The sequence below is a fragment of the Rhinatrema bivittatum genome, chromosome 8 (genome assembly GCF_901001135.1).
Source record: "Rhinatrema bivittatum chromosome 8, aRhiBiv1.1, whole genome shotgun sequence".
NCBI lineage: Eukaryota > Metazoa > Chordata > Amphibia > Gymnophiona > Rhinatrematidae > Rhinatrema > Rhinatrema bivittatum.
In genome coordinates this window covers 87552820-87572278 of record NC_042622.1, presented here as the reverse complement: position 1 = coordinate 87572278, position 19459 = coordinate 87552820, and the positions used below count along the sequence as shown (strand labels likewise).

At 46.2% G+C, this 19459-nt stretch overlaps 2 protein-coding genes across 7 annotated transcripts in view; one reads left to right on the top strand and one right to left on the bottom strand.

Moving 5' to 3' along the window:
• Nucleotides 1–19459, bottom strand: part of CFAP77 (cilia and flagella associated protein 77) — a 574339-nt gene that overhangs the window by 448017 nt on the left and 106863 nt on the right. The window lies entirely within an intron of this gene.
• The window catches only part of TTF1 (transcription termination factor 1), a 105148-nt gene that overhangs the window by 6454 nt on the left and 79235 nt on the right, over nucleotides 1–19459 (top strand). For all 4 annotated transcript variants that reach the window (XM_029613687.1, XM_029613688.1, XM_029613685.1 and 1 more), the window contains exon 2: nucleotides 345–927. In XM_029613687.1, coding sequence (XP_029469547.1) covers nucleotides 359–927 — 569 coding nt within the window. In that variant the 5' untranslated portion in view covers nucleotides 345–358. The remainder of the gene's footprint in view (nucleotides 1–344; nucleotides 928–19459) is intronic.

The window sequence follows — 19459 nt, the reverse complement described above, 5'->3', positions numbered from 1 at the left end:
ATATAAATATTGCAAAAGAAGAAAACATTGTTCAGAGGAAAAGACATTGTAGAAGAAGGGGTCATGACATGAAGTTAGCCACACCATCCTGAAATGTTTCTTCACAGAAAGGGTAGTGGATGCATGGAATGGCCTCCCAAGGAAGGTGAAAACAGCAACACAATTCAAGAAGGCCTGGGATAAGACCAAAGAATCCTTAGTTGCTTAGAAGTGAAGCCAATGCCAGAAGTTAACTGTGGTTTGTGATATTGCAAATATGACAGAATGAGCCTTATAGTCCTTGTCTACCTTCAGTGTTTCTATAATTACATTTCTTTAATCATAATTTTCTTTTTTTCCTAAAGAGATTTTAAAAAGTATGGAAGAGGATTTAAACTTCAGTAATTTTACAGTCACTCATGATTTGAAGAGGAAGAAGAGAAAACACAAGAACCAAAAGAAACAAAAATGTGAAGACAATGAAGGTATTTCTTTTGCCACGATATCTGAAGATCTAGCTTTGGAGATCAGTGAGGGTCAGTGCGTGAAGAGAAAAAAGCACAGGAAAAGGCAAAATTCCCATTCTGAAGAGCTTGAAACCAAAGAGAAACAAAAGAAAAGAAAACACAGTGCTGAGTTACAGAGGGTAGACAATCTTATCACCAATGATACTGACCCGACTTTTATAGGAAAGACATGGGAAACTATAACAGCAGAAAACGATGAGGCAGAAGAATGGAATATAGAACATGCCACTGAAGAGCATCGTTCTAAAAAAAGGAAAAAGAAACTGAAGAAGAAAAGAAGATCCTCTGAGGATCAAGTGTGTGAGGAGATTATGGAAACTTCTTACCCGCACTCTGAAAACTTGAATGATGAAGAAGATAAGGAGGTAGTGCCATCATCAGCACCTCACAGCTTGGGGAAAAAACTCCAAAAGAAGAGAAAGTAAGTGTAGACTGGTTGCTATTCGCATATACCAGATAGGGTACTGTTTCATATGCTACTATAGGTCAAGGAGTGCAGCTCCTGTTTTTCTGTTGGTGATTCTGCAGGGCAGTGTTAGGGGAGTGCTGCACTCCTGGACGTTCTGGTTATCCACATCTGACATGGCAGGATTATATGAAAAGAGGCATGTTATGATTGGCAATTATATACTGGTTAGACATGACACTCTTTTAATAGGCATCTAACAAGAAGTGAGGTCATAGCCCTGTAATGATTGGTCCTGATTTTCAAACTTATGTATCACCCAAAGCAAACAAAGGAGCAATTAAGCATTGCTGATGGTAAGTCAGCCATACTGCTTTGTCCAGTCCTGGGTATATCATGCTGTACATCAACTGCAAGTACAAATAACAAAGAAATGGTGATAGTTAAAGTTTTTCTACATTGTTGACCTGTTGAAGGGAGTGCAGCATATTCAAAGCCCATTCAGTGTTTAATAGCTGGATAACTAGGATTTATTCGGTTATCTAGCAGCCGCTGAATATCCAGTTATATTCAGCAGCTGCTAGATAGCTGGATAAGTGACTTCTCCGGTTATCTGAGTAGCTGGATGGTCAGTACTCGGCGATATTCGCTCATATCCGTTTAAGTTAACTGGATACGTTAGACCTGCCATAGAGCAAGTCTAACTTAGCCAGATATTACTTCTATGTGGATGTGCAGTGGTATAGCAATGCCGCTAAATATCCTTTGTAACTTAGCCGGATAAGTTATATTCCCTGTACGTACCCGGATCAGTCCAGACTGCTGGGTTTTGCCTCCCTTCCAGCAGATGGAGACAGAGAAAAACTTGAAGAGCACCCTCTTTTAAACTGGTGTGCACCTGCATCTCTTCAGTGTTTCTCTGTCTCCAGCAGATGGAGGTGGTACAAAACCTGAGGTCTTGAACTTAAAAAAAAAAAAAAAAAAAAAAAAGTGGGATTAGTGAATTTTCCTTTATTTCACTCTCCTTGACAGATCAGGCAGAACAACAAGGTTAAGCCTTCACTTAGGCAGGACAGACAGCAAGGTTAATCCTCCTAGGGGGTTGGCAGGTCCTGGTGGGACTATCCTTACTGGTAGCAGGTACCCGGAGCTGGGGTTGGATACCCTGCCTGCTCCTTCTTTTCGTGAGGCACTAGGGGTGAATACCGGTGGTCCGGTCCCTTTCACTCCCTGTTCCCGGAGCTGGAAGCACCAGCACTAAAACTGGTAACTGGATTTTTTTGGGAGGTTTTCCCTTTTAAAAAAAAAAAAGCCGGCCCCTTTAATTTCTTTTTGCTTCTGCCGCGGCGCCTGCACACTCAGCGGCAGGGCTGTGTAGCGCCTGCGTTTGTTTGGTGCCTGACCGCCGGTGCTACTCGCTCCCTTTTTTTGCCGGCCATGCTGCGTGCTTCACGTTGCTCGGCCTGCGAGGAGTCAGCTTCGTGGCTCTCCCGCGCAGGCCTTTGTTCCCGGTGCCTCCCCAGTAGGGAGGGGATATCGGATTTCGGCAGGGGAACAGCGGCTAAGTCGCGTGGAGCGAGTGAACAGCCCGATACCCGAAAGACCGCGGTTGCTCCGTTCCCGCTGAGCACGAGAACGGCAGCCATTTTGAATGCCTTTGCTGCCACATCGGATAGAATGGATGGGGGAGGAGATCTCTCGCCCTCCCTTTCCCCCGCTGATTCAAGCCCTGGCAGCCCTCAGGGCTCATTTTTGGATGGAGCTGATGATGACCCCGCACCTCTAGTGGGGGATGTTGGAGGTCAGCCGTCGGCCTTTACGGCGGACTTTGTGCTTTCGATGCACAAAGCTTATCTGGCAAGCCAGTCTCAACAAGGTAATGCGTCAGTACACAGGCCACGGGACGGTCCTCCACAGGGGGCGATTAGGTTTCGTAAGGTCCGGGGTCACGGTGAACCTTCTCGGGGGGCTCGGGCTCCGTAGAGCTTCCAGAGCCCGATACTTCCACGCCTCCCCCACCCTCCACTGCGGTGGATCAGGGTGATGAAGCAGAGAAGCTCTCGCCGGTGGATGGCGATGACCCGAGGGTCGTTTGTTTATTTCAGAGGGATGAACTCGACCTTCTGATCCCACATGTCCTAGCTGAGTTGGGAATTTTACTGCCTCAGGAGGTCCCAGGTAGACCCTGTACTGGCCGGGTTGCAGGGTCCGGCGACGACATTCCCTTTTCATCCTATGCTCCAGCAATTAATGCTCCATGAATGGAATACTCCGGAATCTGGCCTGCGAGTGGGACGAACTATGGACAAGCTCTATCCGCTGCCTGAGGACTCCTTGGAACTCCTGAAGGTTCCTAAGGTAGACGATTCGGTGTCAGCTGTCACCAAGAGGACGACTATTCCGGTGGCAAGAGAGGCGGCTCTTAAGGATCTTCAGGACAGAAAGCTCGAGGACTGTCTTAAGAGAATATTCGAGGTGTCTGTGCTGGGGATTCGGGCAGTTGTTTGCAGCAGTCTCATGCAGCGAGCGAGCCTGAGGTGGGTTCAGCAACTCCTCAGTGCGAAAGATCTCTCTCCTCAGGAGTTGGAGCAGGCTGAGCGTTTAGAAGCAGCGGTGGCGTATGGTGTGGATGCCTTATATGACCTCCTCCGTACCTTGTCCAGGACAATGGTGTCCGTGGTTTCGGCCAGACGGCATTTGTGGTTAAGCAACTGGCCTGCTGATGTTTCATCCAATCCTAAGCTGGGGGCGCTCCCCTTCAAGGGCAAGTTCCTGTTTGGGGAAGATCTGGAGCAACTGATCAAGTCCTTAGGGGAGAATAAGGTGCATAAGCTCCCTGAGGACAAGCCTAGGGGACCTAAAGGTTTTCTCTCTCCCTACTCTCGCTATCGGGGTCAGGCGTTTTTGCCAGAGTAGGGTGCCCCCCCCCCCCCCCCGGGACAGAGACAGTCATCGGGGAGGTCTCAATCTTGGTCTCACTCCTTTCAAGGACATAGATCGAACTGTGATGGATTCAGTCTTTGGGTCTTCGGGACCCAAGCCCTCTCAATGAGACAACACCGGCCCATTCCTCTGTTCCATTCATAGGGGAACAGTGGTCCCTGTTTTATGAGGAGTGGGTCAAAGTAATGTCAGAACATGGCTACATTTTAGAATTTGCTCGGCCTCTGCGAGACCTGTTCCTGATCTCTCCCTGCAGGTCACAGATAAAGAAGCAGATCGTGAATCAGATCCTGCACCACCTGGAAGATCTTGGGGCCATCGTTCCGATTCCTCCAGACGAGTGCAAGACCGGGAGATACTCTCATCTATTTTGTGGTGCCCAAAAAGGAAGGTTCCTTCCGTCCGATTCTGGACCTCAAGAAGGCGAACAAAGCTCTCAAAGTGCCACATTTTCGGATGGAAACCCTGCGCTCAGTCATTACAGCGGTGTGCAGCGGCAAGTTCTTGGCTTCCCTGGATCTCACAGAAGCATATCTGCACATCAGCATCTGCAAGGAGCATCAAAGATTCCTCAGATTCATGATCCTCGGGAGGCATTTTCAGTTCTGTGCCCTACTGTTCAGTTTGGCGACAGCTCCCCGCACCTTCACCAAGGTAATGGTGGTGGTGGTGGCAGCTCTCAGACAAGAGGGAATACTGGTTCATCCATACCTGGACGATTGGCTCATTTGGGCAAAATCGGAAGACCTTTGCAGGCTGGCGATACACAAGGTCTTACAGTGTCTACACTCACTCGGTTGGGTCATCAATCTTTCCAAGAACCATCTGCTTCCCTCCCAGTTCCTGGTCTTCTTGGGAGCTCGATTCGATACCAGGGTCGGCAAAGTCTTCCTCAGGGAGGATCGGATAACCAAGCTGATGTCACTGGTTCAACAACTCCTGTCTGTGCCAGTTCCCAGAGTCTGGGATTACTTGCAGGTTCTTGGATCCATGGCGTCCACTCTGGAGTTGGTCCCATGGGCGTTTGCTCATTTGCGGTCTTTGCAGAGAGCATTGCTTTCCCGCTGAGATCCGATGTCTGAGGAATTCCAGGTTCCTTTACCACTCACGGAGTCCGCCAGGTCCAGTGTTGGTTGGTAGCTTGTCCTCGACCACTTGAGGCGAGGTGTGGATCTCGAGGTGCCTCAGTGGGTAATAGTCACACGGACGCCAGTCTCTCCAGTTGGGGAGCTGTGTGCCAATCTCAGTCTGCCCAGGGCCAGTGGTCTCAGGAGGAGGTGCAATGGTACATTAATCGCCTGGTAACGAGAGTGTTGCGCCTGGCATTGCAGAGGTTTCTCCCTCTCAACCACAGTCGGGTGGTACAAGTTTTGTCCGACAATGCGACGACAGTAGCCGACATCAACCGTCAAGGGAGAACCAAGAGTCGTCCTGTAGCCTTAGAAGTGGAGAAGCTGATGGCCTGGGCGGAATGGCATCTATCCCTACTTGCAGCCTCTCACATAGCGGGGGTCGACAATGTGCAGGTGGATTTTCTCAGCCGTCTGAAGCCGTACCCCGGAAAATGGGAGCTGTCCGGGGAAGCAATGACATTCATCTCTTGCCGATGTGGCACTCCTCATTTGGACTTGATGGCGACTCAGCAAAATGCAAAGGCCCCGCGATTTTTCAGCCACAGAAGGGAGCACGGGGCGGAAGGGGTGGAAGCCCTGGTGCTTCCCTGGCCCGAAGATGTTCTGCTCTATGTGTTTCCTCCGAGGCCTCTGGTGGGCAAGGTTCTGAAGCGAATAGAAGCTCACCCAGGAACAGTTATCCTAGTAGCTCCGGAATGGCCTCAGAGACCGTGGTTCACGGACCTTGTCAATCTGGCTTTGAACGGTCCGCTTCGTCTAAGTCATCTTCCAAACCTGTTGCGTCAGTACTATTTTGGCAGGCGGATCGCTTCTGTCTAGCGGCCTGGCTTATGAGAGGAGGTAATCGAGAAAGAAAGGTTATCCTGAGGATGTCATATCCACCCTCCTACGGGCGCGGAAGACCTTTACTTCACTAACTTATGTTAGGGTATGGAAGGTCTTCGACTCTTGGTGTAGCGAGCAAGGGGTCCTTCCTCGTCAGGCCTCAGTGGCGCAGATTCTTGCTTTTCTACAGAAAGGTCTTAGCAAGAGGCTATCCTTTAGTTCCCTCTGCGTGCAGGTAGTAGCTTTGGGTTGTCTTCAAGGCAAAGTGAAGGGTATGTCTCTGGCAGCGCACCCTGATGTGTTACGTTTTCTTAGAGGGGCAAAGCACTTGAACCCTCCGGTTCGACCCATTTGTCCTTCGTGGAGCCTGAATTTAGTGCTTCGGGCGTTATGTGAACCATCTTTTGAGCCCCTCAAGAAGAACATCTTAAAAGATTTGACTCTCAAAACGGTGGTTTTAGTGGCTATCTGCTCCACTAGAAGGATCTCGGAGATTCAAGCTCTCTCCTGTAGGAAGCCTTTTCTACGAATTTCTGATTCCGGAATGTCGCTCAGAACGGTTTTGTCCTTTCTCCCGAAGGTTGTTTCGGCTTTACATTTAAATCAGTCTGAGGAGCTTCCAGCCTTCCCAGTTTTCGATCGTGATACTCCTCAAGCAAGAGATTTGAAGCGTTTAGATGTCAGAAGAGTTATTTTGCGTTACCTCGAGGTCACCAATGCCTTTTGGCTTTCCGATCATCTTTTCGTTCTGTGGAGTGGTCCTAAGAAAGGTCATAAAGCACCCAAGACTACCATTGCCCATTAGTTGAAGGAGGCTATCGCTTCCGCAAATATTTGTCGTGGGCGACAGGTTCCAGATAGTCTAAAAGCTCATTCAATTCGGTCACAAGCTGCCTCCTGGGGAGAGAGCCAGTTGGTATTGCCGCAAGAAATCTGCAGAGTGGCAACTTGGAAGTCTCTGCATACTTTTGCCAGGCACTATCGCTTGGACGTCCAGGTGCCGGACATCAACAGTTTTGGGAGTAGTGGCATTCGAGTGGGACTCTCTGGGTCCCACCCCAGTTAGGGAAGCTTTGGTACATCCCAGCAGTCTGGACTGATCCGGGTCGGACAGGGAAAGGAAAATTGGGAAGGGAGTTTTTCGAGGAGAGTCTGCTCGTTGCTTTATATTCTCAGTTTTTGCTATTAGTTGCTGCAGGAGAAGCTTACAGATTATTTCTCGTATTACATAGTTTTCTTCTTGTCCTTGCTTGATCTGTTCATTGATTAAAATGATTATTCTGCTTTGGTAATGTTAATACTGAAGAGACGCAGGTGGCATACCGGTTTAAGTCAGGGTGCTCTTCAAGTTTTTCTCTGTCTCCATCTGCTGGAAGGGAGGCAAAACCCAGCAGTCTGGACTGATCCGTGGTACTACAGGAACGAAAATTAACAGGTAAGAACCAATTTTCCTTTCGGCTAAGCTACATAACCCAGATAGCTTTCAGTATTGACTTCATTAAGTTTAATCCATTAGTAAAGTAAGATAATAAGGTATTATGGCTTTATTAACCTTTATTTTTATTATTAAATTATTGTATAAAGTATTTGTTACAGTATACATTATTTTGAGCAGCAGATTTTGCTGGTGGCTGAAGAAGATTGGTGAGCATTGTTTTGCTGGGTAATTTTAAGACTTAAAATTTGGGGAAGGGTAAAATTGTGGGGTAAATTTAATCTTTAGTTTGTGTGCTTAACTAAAAAGAAAGACAGTTCATTTTAAGCATGTATGCTGATAGAAAGAAAGAAAAGGTAGTTAATTTTAAATATGCCTTTTCTTTCCATCCACCCACTCCTAAGCACATTCTTTGATTTATAGACTCTTATCTCATTTAAGAGGACAAGAGTCATTTTTATACTAAAATCAGTCTGGGATTTATCTAAGAGGGTGTGACCCAGCCCTTATCAATAGATTAATTATTGTCACTTGCAGGTCATTGCCAAATTAACATAAATTTAAAGGACTTTACACATCCCTATTCTCTTGGCAACTTAAATTAACTAAAATCAACAATATTAAGATGCAGGCAGCAGTCTAACAGCGAGAAGGGGGCCTTCCCTTTTTTTGCACCGTGTCACATGTATGATTATCTGCCAGTTGGTCAGAGTTGTACGTGTGCACCTGGTGCAAAGAGCTCCTGGCTTTCAGAGAACGAGTCCAGAGGCTAGAGTGGCAGACCTGGAGGATCTGAGGCAGACAGAGAGGTATATAGAAGAGACCTTCAAGGACATAGTAGCCAAGTCCCAACTCCACTCTGGCAATCCCTGTGCTGCCTTGCAGGAGCAAGGTCATCTGAATGGAGAGCATCACCCTGATGTAGCAGAAAATGATCCTGTAGCTAGAACCTGCTTTCCAGGTGATGCATTATCCTCTCACACCATGGATGGATCTTCAATGGCTTATGCCCAGGAGGGAAGGGTTAGGTTGGCCATCATAGCTGATGATTTAGTCATTGGGTAGGTGGACGTGATGATCACTTGGTAACCTGCCTGCCTTTCAACGCATAGCCAGCATAGCTCCCTGCTTCAACGGCAGGGGAGAAAGTCTGTTACTTCACTTTCATCGCATAGCCAGCATAGCTCTCTGCTTCAATGGCAGGGGAGAAAGTCTGTTACTTCACTTTCAAAGCATAGCCAACATAGCTCTCTGCTTCAACGGCAGGGGAGAAAGTCTGTTACTTCACTTTCAGCGCATAGCCAGCATAGCTCTCTGCTTCAATGGCAGGGGAGAAAGTCTGTAACTTCACTTTCAGCGCATAGCCAGCATAGCTCTCTGCTTCAATGGCAGGGGAGAAAGTCTGTTACTTCACTTTCAAAGCATAGCCAACATAGCTCTCTGCTTCAACGGCAGGGGAGAAAGTCTGTTACTTCACTTTCAGCGCATAGCTCTCTGCTTCAATGGCAGGGGAGAAAGTCTGTAACTTCACTTTCAGCGCATAGCCAGCATAGCTCTCTGCTTCAATGGCAGGGGAGAAAGTCTGTAACTTCACTTTCAAAGCATAGCTAGCATAACTCCCTGCTTTAACGGCAGGGGAGAAAGTCTGATACTTCACTTTCAACGCATATTCAGCATAGCTCTCTGCTTCAATGGCAGGGGCAATGTAGAAAAGAGGATCTATATATAGACAACAACCAACAAGGACTGAATTACATAGTCGAGTAAACAAAAGCATGGGTGTAGCTTGCTTATTGAGGCGGTTACTACCCCTAACTAAGCTATATATTCAATTAGATGCAGTTCCAACACTGCTCTCTACATTAATGGTGGGGTGGAAGGGAAATAGAACTAAAAGATACTAAGAGCCAAGCGTAACAAGTAAGAGGAAAAAAAAAAGAGTGCATAGCTTGCTGGGCAGACTGGTCTTCTGCCGTCATTTCTATGTTTCTATGCCTGGTGTGACAGTGGTAGAACTCATGCGTCACCTAGATGGGATTTTAGACAATGCTGGGGAGGAGCTTTTTGTTTTGGTACATGTGAGCACCAACAACACAGGAAGGTGTGGGAGGGGGTTCTGGAAGCCAAATTTAGGCTTTTAGATAGAAAGTTGAAATCCATAACCTCCAGGGTAGCATTCTCTGAAATTCTCCCTGTTCCATGTCCAGGGCCCTGAGGCAGGCAGAGCTCTGAGGTCTCAATGCGTGGATGAGATGATGTTGCTGGGAAGAAGGCTTCAGTTTTGTTAGGAACTGGGCAACATTTTTGGAAAGAGGGATCCTATTCCAAAAGGCTGGGCTCCACTTTAACCAGGGTGGAACCAGGCTGCTGGCGCTAACCTTTAAAAAGGAGTTAGAGCAGCTTTTAAACTATAACAAGGAAGAAAGCCAGTAATTGTTCAGCAGTGCATGGTTCAGAGGGAGAATACTAAAATAATACTGGGCGTTTTATAATCACGTCCAACTGTAGGCGCACAGGTTGTATGAGGTATTTTTAACAATGTATTGTTTTGTATTGTTGGATATCTTACCTGTCCTGTGTTGTTCGGTATGTTAAATAAAAAGTTACAAAAGAAAGGAATACTAAAATAACAGGGGGAAGTAGAGAGGTTCCAGGAAAAGCAAAAGTAGCCCATATGCCTAAAGGTAAAGAACAGATTGAGTTAAAAGATTCTAAATTATCCCTGTTAACTGCTAGGAAAGTTGTATATACAAATAAAAAATGTACATTGAAATGTCTGTATGCTAATGCCAGAAGTCTAAAAAGATGGAAAAGTTAGAATGAAGTACTGAATGAAAAGGTAGACATAATTAGCATCTCAGAGACCTGGTGGAAGGAGGATAATCAATATGACAGTGCTATACCAGGGTGGCACGTTTATGTTAGGGATGGCAGGAGACAAAATGCAAACTAGAATATTTTTGGGTGGAAATTCCATGTCTGATGGGGAAAGATTATAGTAGTGGGGATATACTACCATCCACCTGGCCAAAACGAGCAGGTAGATAATGAAATGCTAACAGAAATTAGGGAAGCTAAAAAATTTGGCTCAGTAGTAATGGGAGAATTCAATTACCCCAGTATTGATTGGGGAAATATCATATCAGGACATGCTAGGGAGGTAAAGTTTCAAGCTGAAATAAATGACTGCTCCATGGAGCAGCTGGTCCAGAAATCAAGAGAGGGGGAGCCATTTTAGACCTAATTCTCTGTAAAAGTAGTGGGTCTGTTTGGCAATAGTGATCATAATGTGATCAATTTTGACAATAAAGGGAGGGAGGAGATTGAGTAAATCTGCTGTTCTAGCATTTAACTTTAAAAGGGAGACTTCAATAAAATGAAAATAGAAAAAAACTAAAAGGTGCAGCTGCAAAGGTTAAGAGTTTACGTCAGGTGTGGCCATTGTTTAAAAATATCTTCTTGGAAGCCCAGACTAGATACATTCCACACGTTAGAAAAAGTGGAAGGAAAGCCAGATGAGTGCCAGCACGATTAAAAGATAAGGTGAAAAAACATCTTTCAAAAATTTGAAAAAAGATCCAACTGAAAAAAAATAAGAAAAAGCATAAGTATTGGCAAGTTAGATGTAAAACAATAAGGCAGGCAAAAAAAAGAATTGAAAAGAAGCTGGCTGTAGAGGCAAAAACTCATAATTTTATTATCTTATATTTTAATTGTAGATGGCTTGTTTTAGGTATTGTTTAGATTTTATTTCTGTATTATGATAAGCTGCATATATCAATGTGAGATACATTTGTGGGATACAAAAAGATATAAATAAATAAAAATATATCTGAAGCAGGAAACCTATTTTTTTTTGTTTTGTTTAGATTTATATTCCACTTTTCGCACTTTTTTCAGCACTTCAAAGTGGATTACATTTAGGTACTGTAGGTATTTCCCTATCCCCAGAGGGCTTACAATCTAAGGGCTGGATTTTCTAACACCGCAGGGATGTGTGAATCCTGTGGTAATGGGGGGAGGGGCGGGGTGGTCCTGCGAAAGCCGGCAGCGATCACACCACCGCGGTATAATCGCTGCCGGCTTTCGCACCAAATAGTGCCACTGCTATTGGGCACGCTACTGGCGGCAATAAAGTGGCCTACCTTATCGCCACCAGTGAGGTCGTCGCGGCGTCCGCCCGACTCCTCCTCTTCCAGTGCGGATTCCGCCCTGACTCCGCCCCTAGTAAGCTATCGCATGCGAAAAGTCCCTTTTCGTGTGTGTGATCCCATTAGAAAATGACCCCCTAAGTTTGTACCTGAGGCAATGGAGGGTAAAGTGACTTACCCAAGGTCACAAGGAGTGACAGTGGGACTCGAACCCTGGTCTCCTGGTTCGAAGCCCACTGCTCTAACCACTAGGCTACTTATGAGAGAATCTGTTGATCAAGGAGTTAAAAAGAGCACTTAGGAAAGACTAAATGAATTCTTTGCTTTGATATTTACTGAAGAGAATGTTGGGGTGATATCCACGCTGTAAAAGTATTTTATGGTGATGATTCTGAACAACTGTAATAAATCTCAGTGAACGTGGATGATGTAATAGAGCAGATTGACAAACTAAAGAGTAACAAATCACCTGGACCAGAGGGTTTACACCCCAAAGTACTTAACTAAAAAATGAAATTGTAAATCTATTACTAGTACTTTATAGCCTATTATTAAAATTGACTATTGTACCTGAAGATTGGAGGGTGGCCAATGTGACATATCTTTAAAAATGGCTCGAGAGGTGATCTGGGAAACTGTAGATCAGTGAGCCTGAATTCAGAGCCAGAAAAAATCATAGAAACTATTTTAAAAAACAAAACATATAGAAATATATGGTTTACTGGGACACAGCCAGCATGGATTTACACAAGGAAAGTCTTTCCTCACCAATCTGCTACAATTTTTTTAAAGGGATTAATAAACATATGAAGAATGGTTAGCTGATGGATGTAGTGTATTTGGATTTTCAGAAGATGTTTGACAAAGTCCCAGATGAGACTCCTAAGAAAAATAAAAAAAATCATAGGATTAAGAGGCAATGTCCTATTGTGAATTGCACATTTGTTAAAAAAAATAGAAAACAGAGAGTAGGACTAAATGGAGAAAGGTAAACAGTGGAGTGCCTCAGGGATCTGTACTGTGACCGGTGCTTTTTAATATATTTATAAATGATCTGGAAAAGGGTACAACAAGTGAGGTGATTAAATATGCAGAAGACACAAAATTATTACAAATTATTAAATCATAAACATAGTGTGAGAAATTGCAGACTGGGTATCCAAATGGCAGAAGAAATTTAATATGGGCAAATGCAAATTGCACATGGAGAAATAACCCACACTGTAGGTACATGATATTAGGTTCCATATTAGGAGTTATCACCCAGGAAAAGGATCTGGGCATCATTATGGACAATATTTTGAAATTTCCTAGCATGTAGACAGATGGACTCAGTACCAGTGGGTTATGCACCTCTGCCAGCAGATGGAGACGGAGCAAACTGACATCATAGTATATATACTCCTGCAGTGACAGCCTGCCAGAATTCTCCACCTTCAGCAGATGGTGAACGTGCATCTCCCTACTGGGGATTGCTTCAGATTTTAGAAGGAGAATTGTATAAAGATCAGTAAAAACCCCGCTCTTCTGTGGTGATACTAAATGGTCCCTCCCCCAGTTGAGAATTCCTGAGGTGATTTCCATGGTCCCTCAGATGTGTGCCTTGGTCCAGTAGCTGGCTTTTCAGCCGGCGTGGACTTATTGATTGTTCAGCTTAAAGGCAGCAGGTGCAGAAAGCCGAGCACAGCGGTGACGGCAGATGCCCTCTCCCCCTGCAGCTGGAGACCATCTCTGCACTCAGCTAGGAAGGGTTGAGCTTAGGTAAGTTTAAAAAGGAAAATCAGAGACAAAGTAGAGGGGTTGTGTAGGACTTCTTCTGGTCTCTGTGCTCGGCACTCCATTCCGACATGCATTCCTGTTGGTGTTAAGGGAACTGGGCAGCCTGGTGGGTTGAGCAACCCGGGTGGGCTAGGCCCCACTGTCAGGCTTTTTCCTGTGCACCACGTGGTAGGCCATGGCGGCATTTTCACGTGCTTTTCTGTGTTTGGCTGCCCTCTACAGGACCATCGGTGTGCACAGTGCATCCAACTTGTGCGCCCAGTTTCCTTTGGCGTGCTACCAGTGCACACATTCTAAAACGTATCGATTGTGCGCCTAGGTTTGGTGTGGTGTCAGTGCGCTTAGTTTTGCAGTACATAGACTTGGGGCGCCTAACCTTTGTGTTCATAAATTTTGTACGCTTAAAATGTTTCAGCATGAATCGGGTGAACGCACATCTTCAGTTGCCAGTTAAGTGTACTGACAAACTAATGGCGCCAGTAACCAAGAAACCTTAGCGTCTTTCTTTCTGTGTTGCCTGTCATATTCGGGCATCTCAGCCTGGAGTGCCCTCTAACATGTGTCAGCGCTGCTTAGAGGCTCAGGTAGAATTATCTTCCATTTTTGCTAAGCCTGGTTCATCCCAACCTGATGATGGCCTGGATAAGGACTTGTCTGGAGGAACGCCTGACTTTGGAACTCCCTTGACTGGTTCCACTGCAGGGGATGGCAGATCAGTGTACACCGCAAAAGTGTCTTCTGGTTTTGGCATGGATTCCTCTGCCTTTTCTTGGGTAGAATTTTTTCAAGGATTGCAATCCTTTCTTCAGGCGTAGTCCTCAGCCTTGCCCAGTCCTCTCAGGTCTATGTTTAAGCGCCAAAACATACCTCGGTTAGCTGTGGGTATTCCTGACAGGAATCCAGATGGCACTGATGATGAGACAGACCCTGACTCTCTGGAAGATGGGGAAATTCCTCCTGGACTGGAACTGTATAGGACTATGTTGCATTTCTTTCATAGAGATGAACTGCTGGCCCTGATTTCCCAGACTTTAAAGATGTTGGGAGTGCCTGGGGCAGATTCCATTTCTGAGCCAAAGAAAAATCCCATTTTGGTTTCCTTGCATAAAGCCTCTTGGTTTTTTTCCCCCTGTTATGAAAGCCATTCAAGAACTCATTGATCTTGAATGGGATGCTCCGGAGGCAAATTTCAAAGGGGGTTGGACATTGGAAGGCATGTACCCCCCTGGATCCAGTGGTGAGAGAGCGTCTGTGTTGGATGGGCTTGTCTGTGCTGTCTCTAAGCAGACGACTATCCCTGTGGAGGGAAGAGTGTCCTTGAAGGATGTTCATGATAGGTGGATTAAGGCTATCCTTAAACAAGCATTTGAAGCAGTGGCAATGACATTGTAGATAGCTTCCTGTTGTGCCCTGGTGGCTCGCTATTGTCTGCTTCTCTCTCAGGAGGTTGATGATTCTGGAGTGAATTCCAGAGCACTTATGGAACCCGCCGCTACCTTTTTATGAGATGCAGGCTGCAATTTGATCTGTATCTTGGCTAGAGGAGTGGCTTCGGTAATAGTGACCAGGCATCAATTATGGCTGCGAAAGTGGTCAGCTAATGTGACCTCCAAAGCTAATCTTATGAAACTGCTTTTTACAGGCACACTTTTGTTTGGGAGTGAGTTGGAGAAACTGGCCAGTAAGTGGGGTGAATCCCTGGTTCCTTGGTTGCCGGAGGATAGGAAGCAGTTGTAGCGACCCTTTGGTATGAAGGGTCGTTTCAGGGGTTCTAAGCAGTTTCATCCCTACAGAGGGTCGGCCTTTCAGCAGGTCTCGGTCCTTTCATCCCAGACAGCCCAACCGAGGTGCGGGCTCAGGTAGCGGATCCTCCCGAACCTCACAATTTAGGCTTGCCAACCCACCCTCAGGAATAAGAGATAGGGGGACATCTCTTTCATTTTTATCGGAGGTGGGTCGAGATCACATCGGATCAATGGGTCCTAGAGGTGAAATGAGAAGGATATGCTCTGGAATTTTGCAGTGTTCCTCGGGACATGTTCATGGTGTCTCCTTGCCATTCCCTGCAGAAGAAGCAGGCAGTGGAATCTCTGCTGCAAAGGCTCTTCAGTCTGAGGGCTGTGGTTCTAGTGCCTACGTCTCAAGAAATTATGGGGCGATATTCCATTTATTTTGTTGTGCCCAAGAAAGAGGACTCCTTTCGTCCCATCTTGGATCTCCAAGGCGTCAGCAGTCATTTGCGGGTGACTCATTTTCGCATGGAAACCTTGTGCTCAGTGATAATGGCTGTGCAGTTGGGGGAATTTCTGACCACCCTGGATATGTCTAAGGCCTACCTCCATATTTCCATCTGATTGGAGCACCAACGTTTTCTGTGTTTCGCGATGTTGGAATGCCATTATCATTTTTGGGCGCTGCCTTTTGGTCTAGCCACCGCTCCCAGACCTTTTTCCAGGTTATGGTGGTTGTGATGGCAGAGTTGAGAAAGGATGGAATTCTAGTACACCTGTATTTGGTCAACTGGCTGTTTCAAGCCAGGTCTCTGGAAAAGAGCCACCTGGTAACCCGCAAGGTGATCTCCTTGTTGCAGGAGTACGTTTGGGTAGTGAACATAGCCAAGAGCAGTCTTCAGCCATCTCAGTCGTCAGAGTATCTGGGGGTTAGGTTCGACACAAGGCAAGACAAAGTTTTCCTGCCAGAAGTTCAGATTCAGAAATTGTTGCATGTGCATCTTTTAGTGAACACTATACACCTGATAGTGTAGTCCTTTCTACTGGTACTTTGTTTGGCAGCAACCCTGGAAGTGGTGCCATGGACGAGAACGCATATGCGTCTTCTTCAGCATTCCCTGCTGTCTCGTTGGAACATACAGTCTCAGGACTATTCGATTCAGCTCCACTTGCTGATGGAAATCTGCCTTCACCTCCAGTGGTGGTTGCAGGAGGATCATCTGAGAAAGGGGTTTTCCCTGACATCATTGGACTGGGTGCTACAACAAATGCGAGTCTCCAGGGTTGGGGAGCTCACTGTCAAGAACTAATGGCGCAAGGACGCTGGAATACAGAAGAGTCTCTCTGGAGCATCAATCGTCTGGAAGCCTGGGTGGTCTGATTGGCGTGCTTGCAATTCAGCGACAGACTGCAGGGTCAAGCAGTCCGAGTAATGTCGGACAATGCAACAACAATGGCCTACATCAATCGGCAGGGAGAAACCAAGAGCCAGCAAGTGTTGCAGGAAATTGAACAACTTATGGACTGGGCGGAAGGGCATCTCCAGGTGATCTCGGCCTCTCCCATTGCAGGAAAAGACAACGTAAGAGCAGATTTTCTCAGCAGGGAGAGTCTGGACCCAGGAGAATGGGTATTGTCAGATGAGGCATTTCAGCTGATAGTGGATTGCTGGGACCTTCCGTTCCTAGACCTGCTGGCAACTTCTCACATTGTGAAGGTTCCTTGATTCTTCAGTCACAAGAGAGATCCGAGGTCCTTGGGTATCGATGCTTTCGGGCAGGTATGGCCAGAAGAAAAGCTGCTGTACGTCTTTTCCCCGTGGCCCCTGTTGGGCAGATTAGTTTGCAGGATCGAAGGCCACAGGGGGTTGGTGTTTCTGGAGTCACTGGATTGGCCTAGAAGACCATGGTATGCAGATCTGCCAAGACTCCTGGTAGAGACCCCCCTTTGCCTTCCGCCGCACAAGAATCTGTTGCAGCAGGGGCCTGTCCTTCATGAAGATCTGACTCTGTTTTGTCTTACGGTATGGCCCTTGACAGGGCTCACATGTTGAAGCGTGGATAATCTGTAGCAAGGTAGCAATCACCTCAGAAAACTTGAAAGTTCTCCACTTCCTTAGCCTATGTGTGGGTTTGCCAAGTGTTTGACGCTTGGAGTGAGGATTGAGGTGTTCTTCCTCGTTCAGTTAAGATCCTGCTCATTTTGGAATTTTTGCAGATAGGTTAAATAAAGTGTTGGCCCTTAATTCCTTGAAGGTACCATTCACCTGGCTCTTGCCTGTTTCAGAGGCCAGGTGAATGGTGAATCCTTATTGTCTCATCCTGATGTGGTCCATTTCTTGAAGGGGGTGAAACATCTTTGTCCTCCCTTGTGATTACCGGTTCCCTTGAGGAGTCTTAACCTGATATTGGATTTCTTGGCAGGCCCTACATTTCTACTGCTGCATAGCCTTTCCTTGCCTTTCCTTGCAGTTATTGACCTTAAAAACAGTGTTTCTGGTGGCAGTATGTTCTGCACGTCAAATTTCCAACCTGTAGGCCTTGTCTTGCTAGGAGCCTTTCTTTCAGGTGACTCCAGGAGTGATTTAGCTGTATACTGTTCCCTCTTCCTTGCCTACATTGGTCTTGGATTTTCTCTTTAATCATCCATTTCCTTGCCGTTCTTGGTAAAGGAAGAGATGTGGAAGAGTATTGCCTGTTGCGTCCCTTGGATTTCAAGAGACATATTGTGCAGTATCTGGAGGTTTCTAAACCTTTCTGAAAGACAGATCATCTGTTTGTACTTCATGATGAAGGAAAGCAGGGTAAACCAGCTTTGCAGGTTACAACAGCTTGCTGGATTAAGGAGGTAGTCACGGCCGCATATGTAGATGCTGAAAAACCGTTGCCTACTCAAGAGGCAGGAGGAGGAGAAAACACTGAATCTGAATGAGCCTTATAATCAAATAAAACAGTATGTACAGCCATCACCTGAGCCAGAAAATCCAATTAAAAATACTTCAGAATATATATCAACAGCACAGATCAAGCGGACTCGCCAAACCCAGGTAGGTCTCTGGACTGATCTGTGGTACTACAGGAACGAAAATTAGCAGGTAAGAACCAATTTTCCTTTCCCTGTACGTACCCAGATCAGTCCAGACTCCTGGAATGTACCAAAGCTTCCCTAAACCGGGTGGGACTGTGAGTCCCGCTCAAAGTACACACTGTCCAAAACTAGACTCTGGTGCCTGGACATACAGACGATAATGCTTGGAGAAAGCGTGTAAAGATTTCCAAGTAGCTGCCCTACAAATGTCTTGTGACGACACTAACTGACATTCATTCCAGGATGCTGCTTGCGACCGTGTTGAGTGAACTGTCAGATCCTGAGGCACTGATCGGCCCATGCAAATGTACGCCAAAACTATGGCCTCTTTCAGCCATTGTTCTATGGTCGCTTTCGAAGCTTTCTGCCCTTTCTTCGCACCACTCCAAAGAGTAAAAATACGATCGGAAACTCTGAAACTGTTAGTGACTTCCAGATATCGTAACAGCGCCCGCTTCACATCCAGACACCTTAACTCCTTATTCAATGCAACTGTTCTATCCAAATTTGGGAAGGCTTGTAACTCCACAGTCTGGTTCAAGTGAAAGGAGGAAACAACCTTTGGAAGGAAAGAAGGCACCGTCCGCAAAGAGACACCAGAATCTGAAAACCTGAGGAAAGATTCTCTACCTGACAAGGCCTATAGCTCTGAAATCTGCCTAGCCAAATTGCCACCAGAAAAATGACTTTTAAAGTAAAATCCTTCACAGTTGCCCTGCATAGCAGTTCGAATGGTGCCCCACACAAAGCTTTAAGAACCAAGTTTAGGTGCCATAGTGGACAAGCTTTCTGCACCGAGGGATGCAAATCTTTGACCCCCCTCATAAAAAAATACCACATCCGGATGCGCAGCCAGAGATACACCATGCCTCTTGTCCCTAAGGTACCTTAAGGCGGTCATCTGGACTCTTGAGTTGAATGCCAAACCTTTACCAACCCTTGTTGTCAAAAGGACAAAATGTGGGCCACCGAAGCCCAAAAGGGATCCACACTATGCTCCTTGCACCATATCTCAAGCATCTTCCCATCCGCACGTAATCTAGGGAGGTGGACTTCTTTCTTACTTGTAACAGAGTGGTAACAACATCCTCCAGATAACCCTTTTCTCTTAGGCACCTCCTCTCAAAAGCCAAGCCGCGAGAGAGAAGAGAGCCGCCTGATCCAAAAATATAGCACCCTTTTGGGGGGGCGGGTTGAAATGCTAAAAGAGCCTCTTGTTAACCGTACAGCCCGGGGGCTCAGAGTCACAGTCACCTGGGCCTGTTGCTTTCTGTATTCTGTGTGTTTTTTTTGCATTTGCTCAATAAAAAGTGTTTAAACATAAAATATAGCACCCTAGTGGAGCAGATTGGGAAGGTGAGCCAGAAGTAGCAGGCCGTCCACTGCGAAACTGAGTAAATTCGTGTACCATGGCTGGCAAGGCCATTCCAATACCACCAGAACCACCTGCCCCGGTTGAAGCTC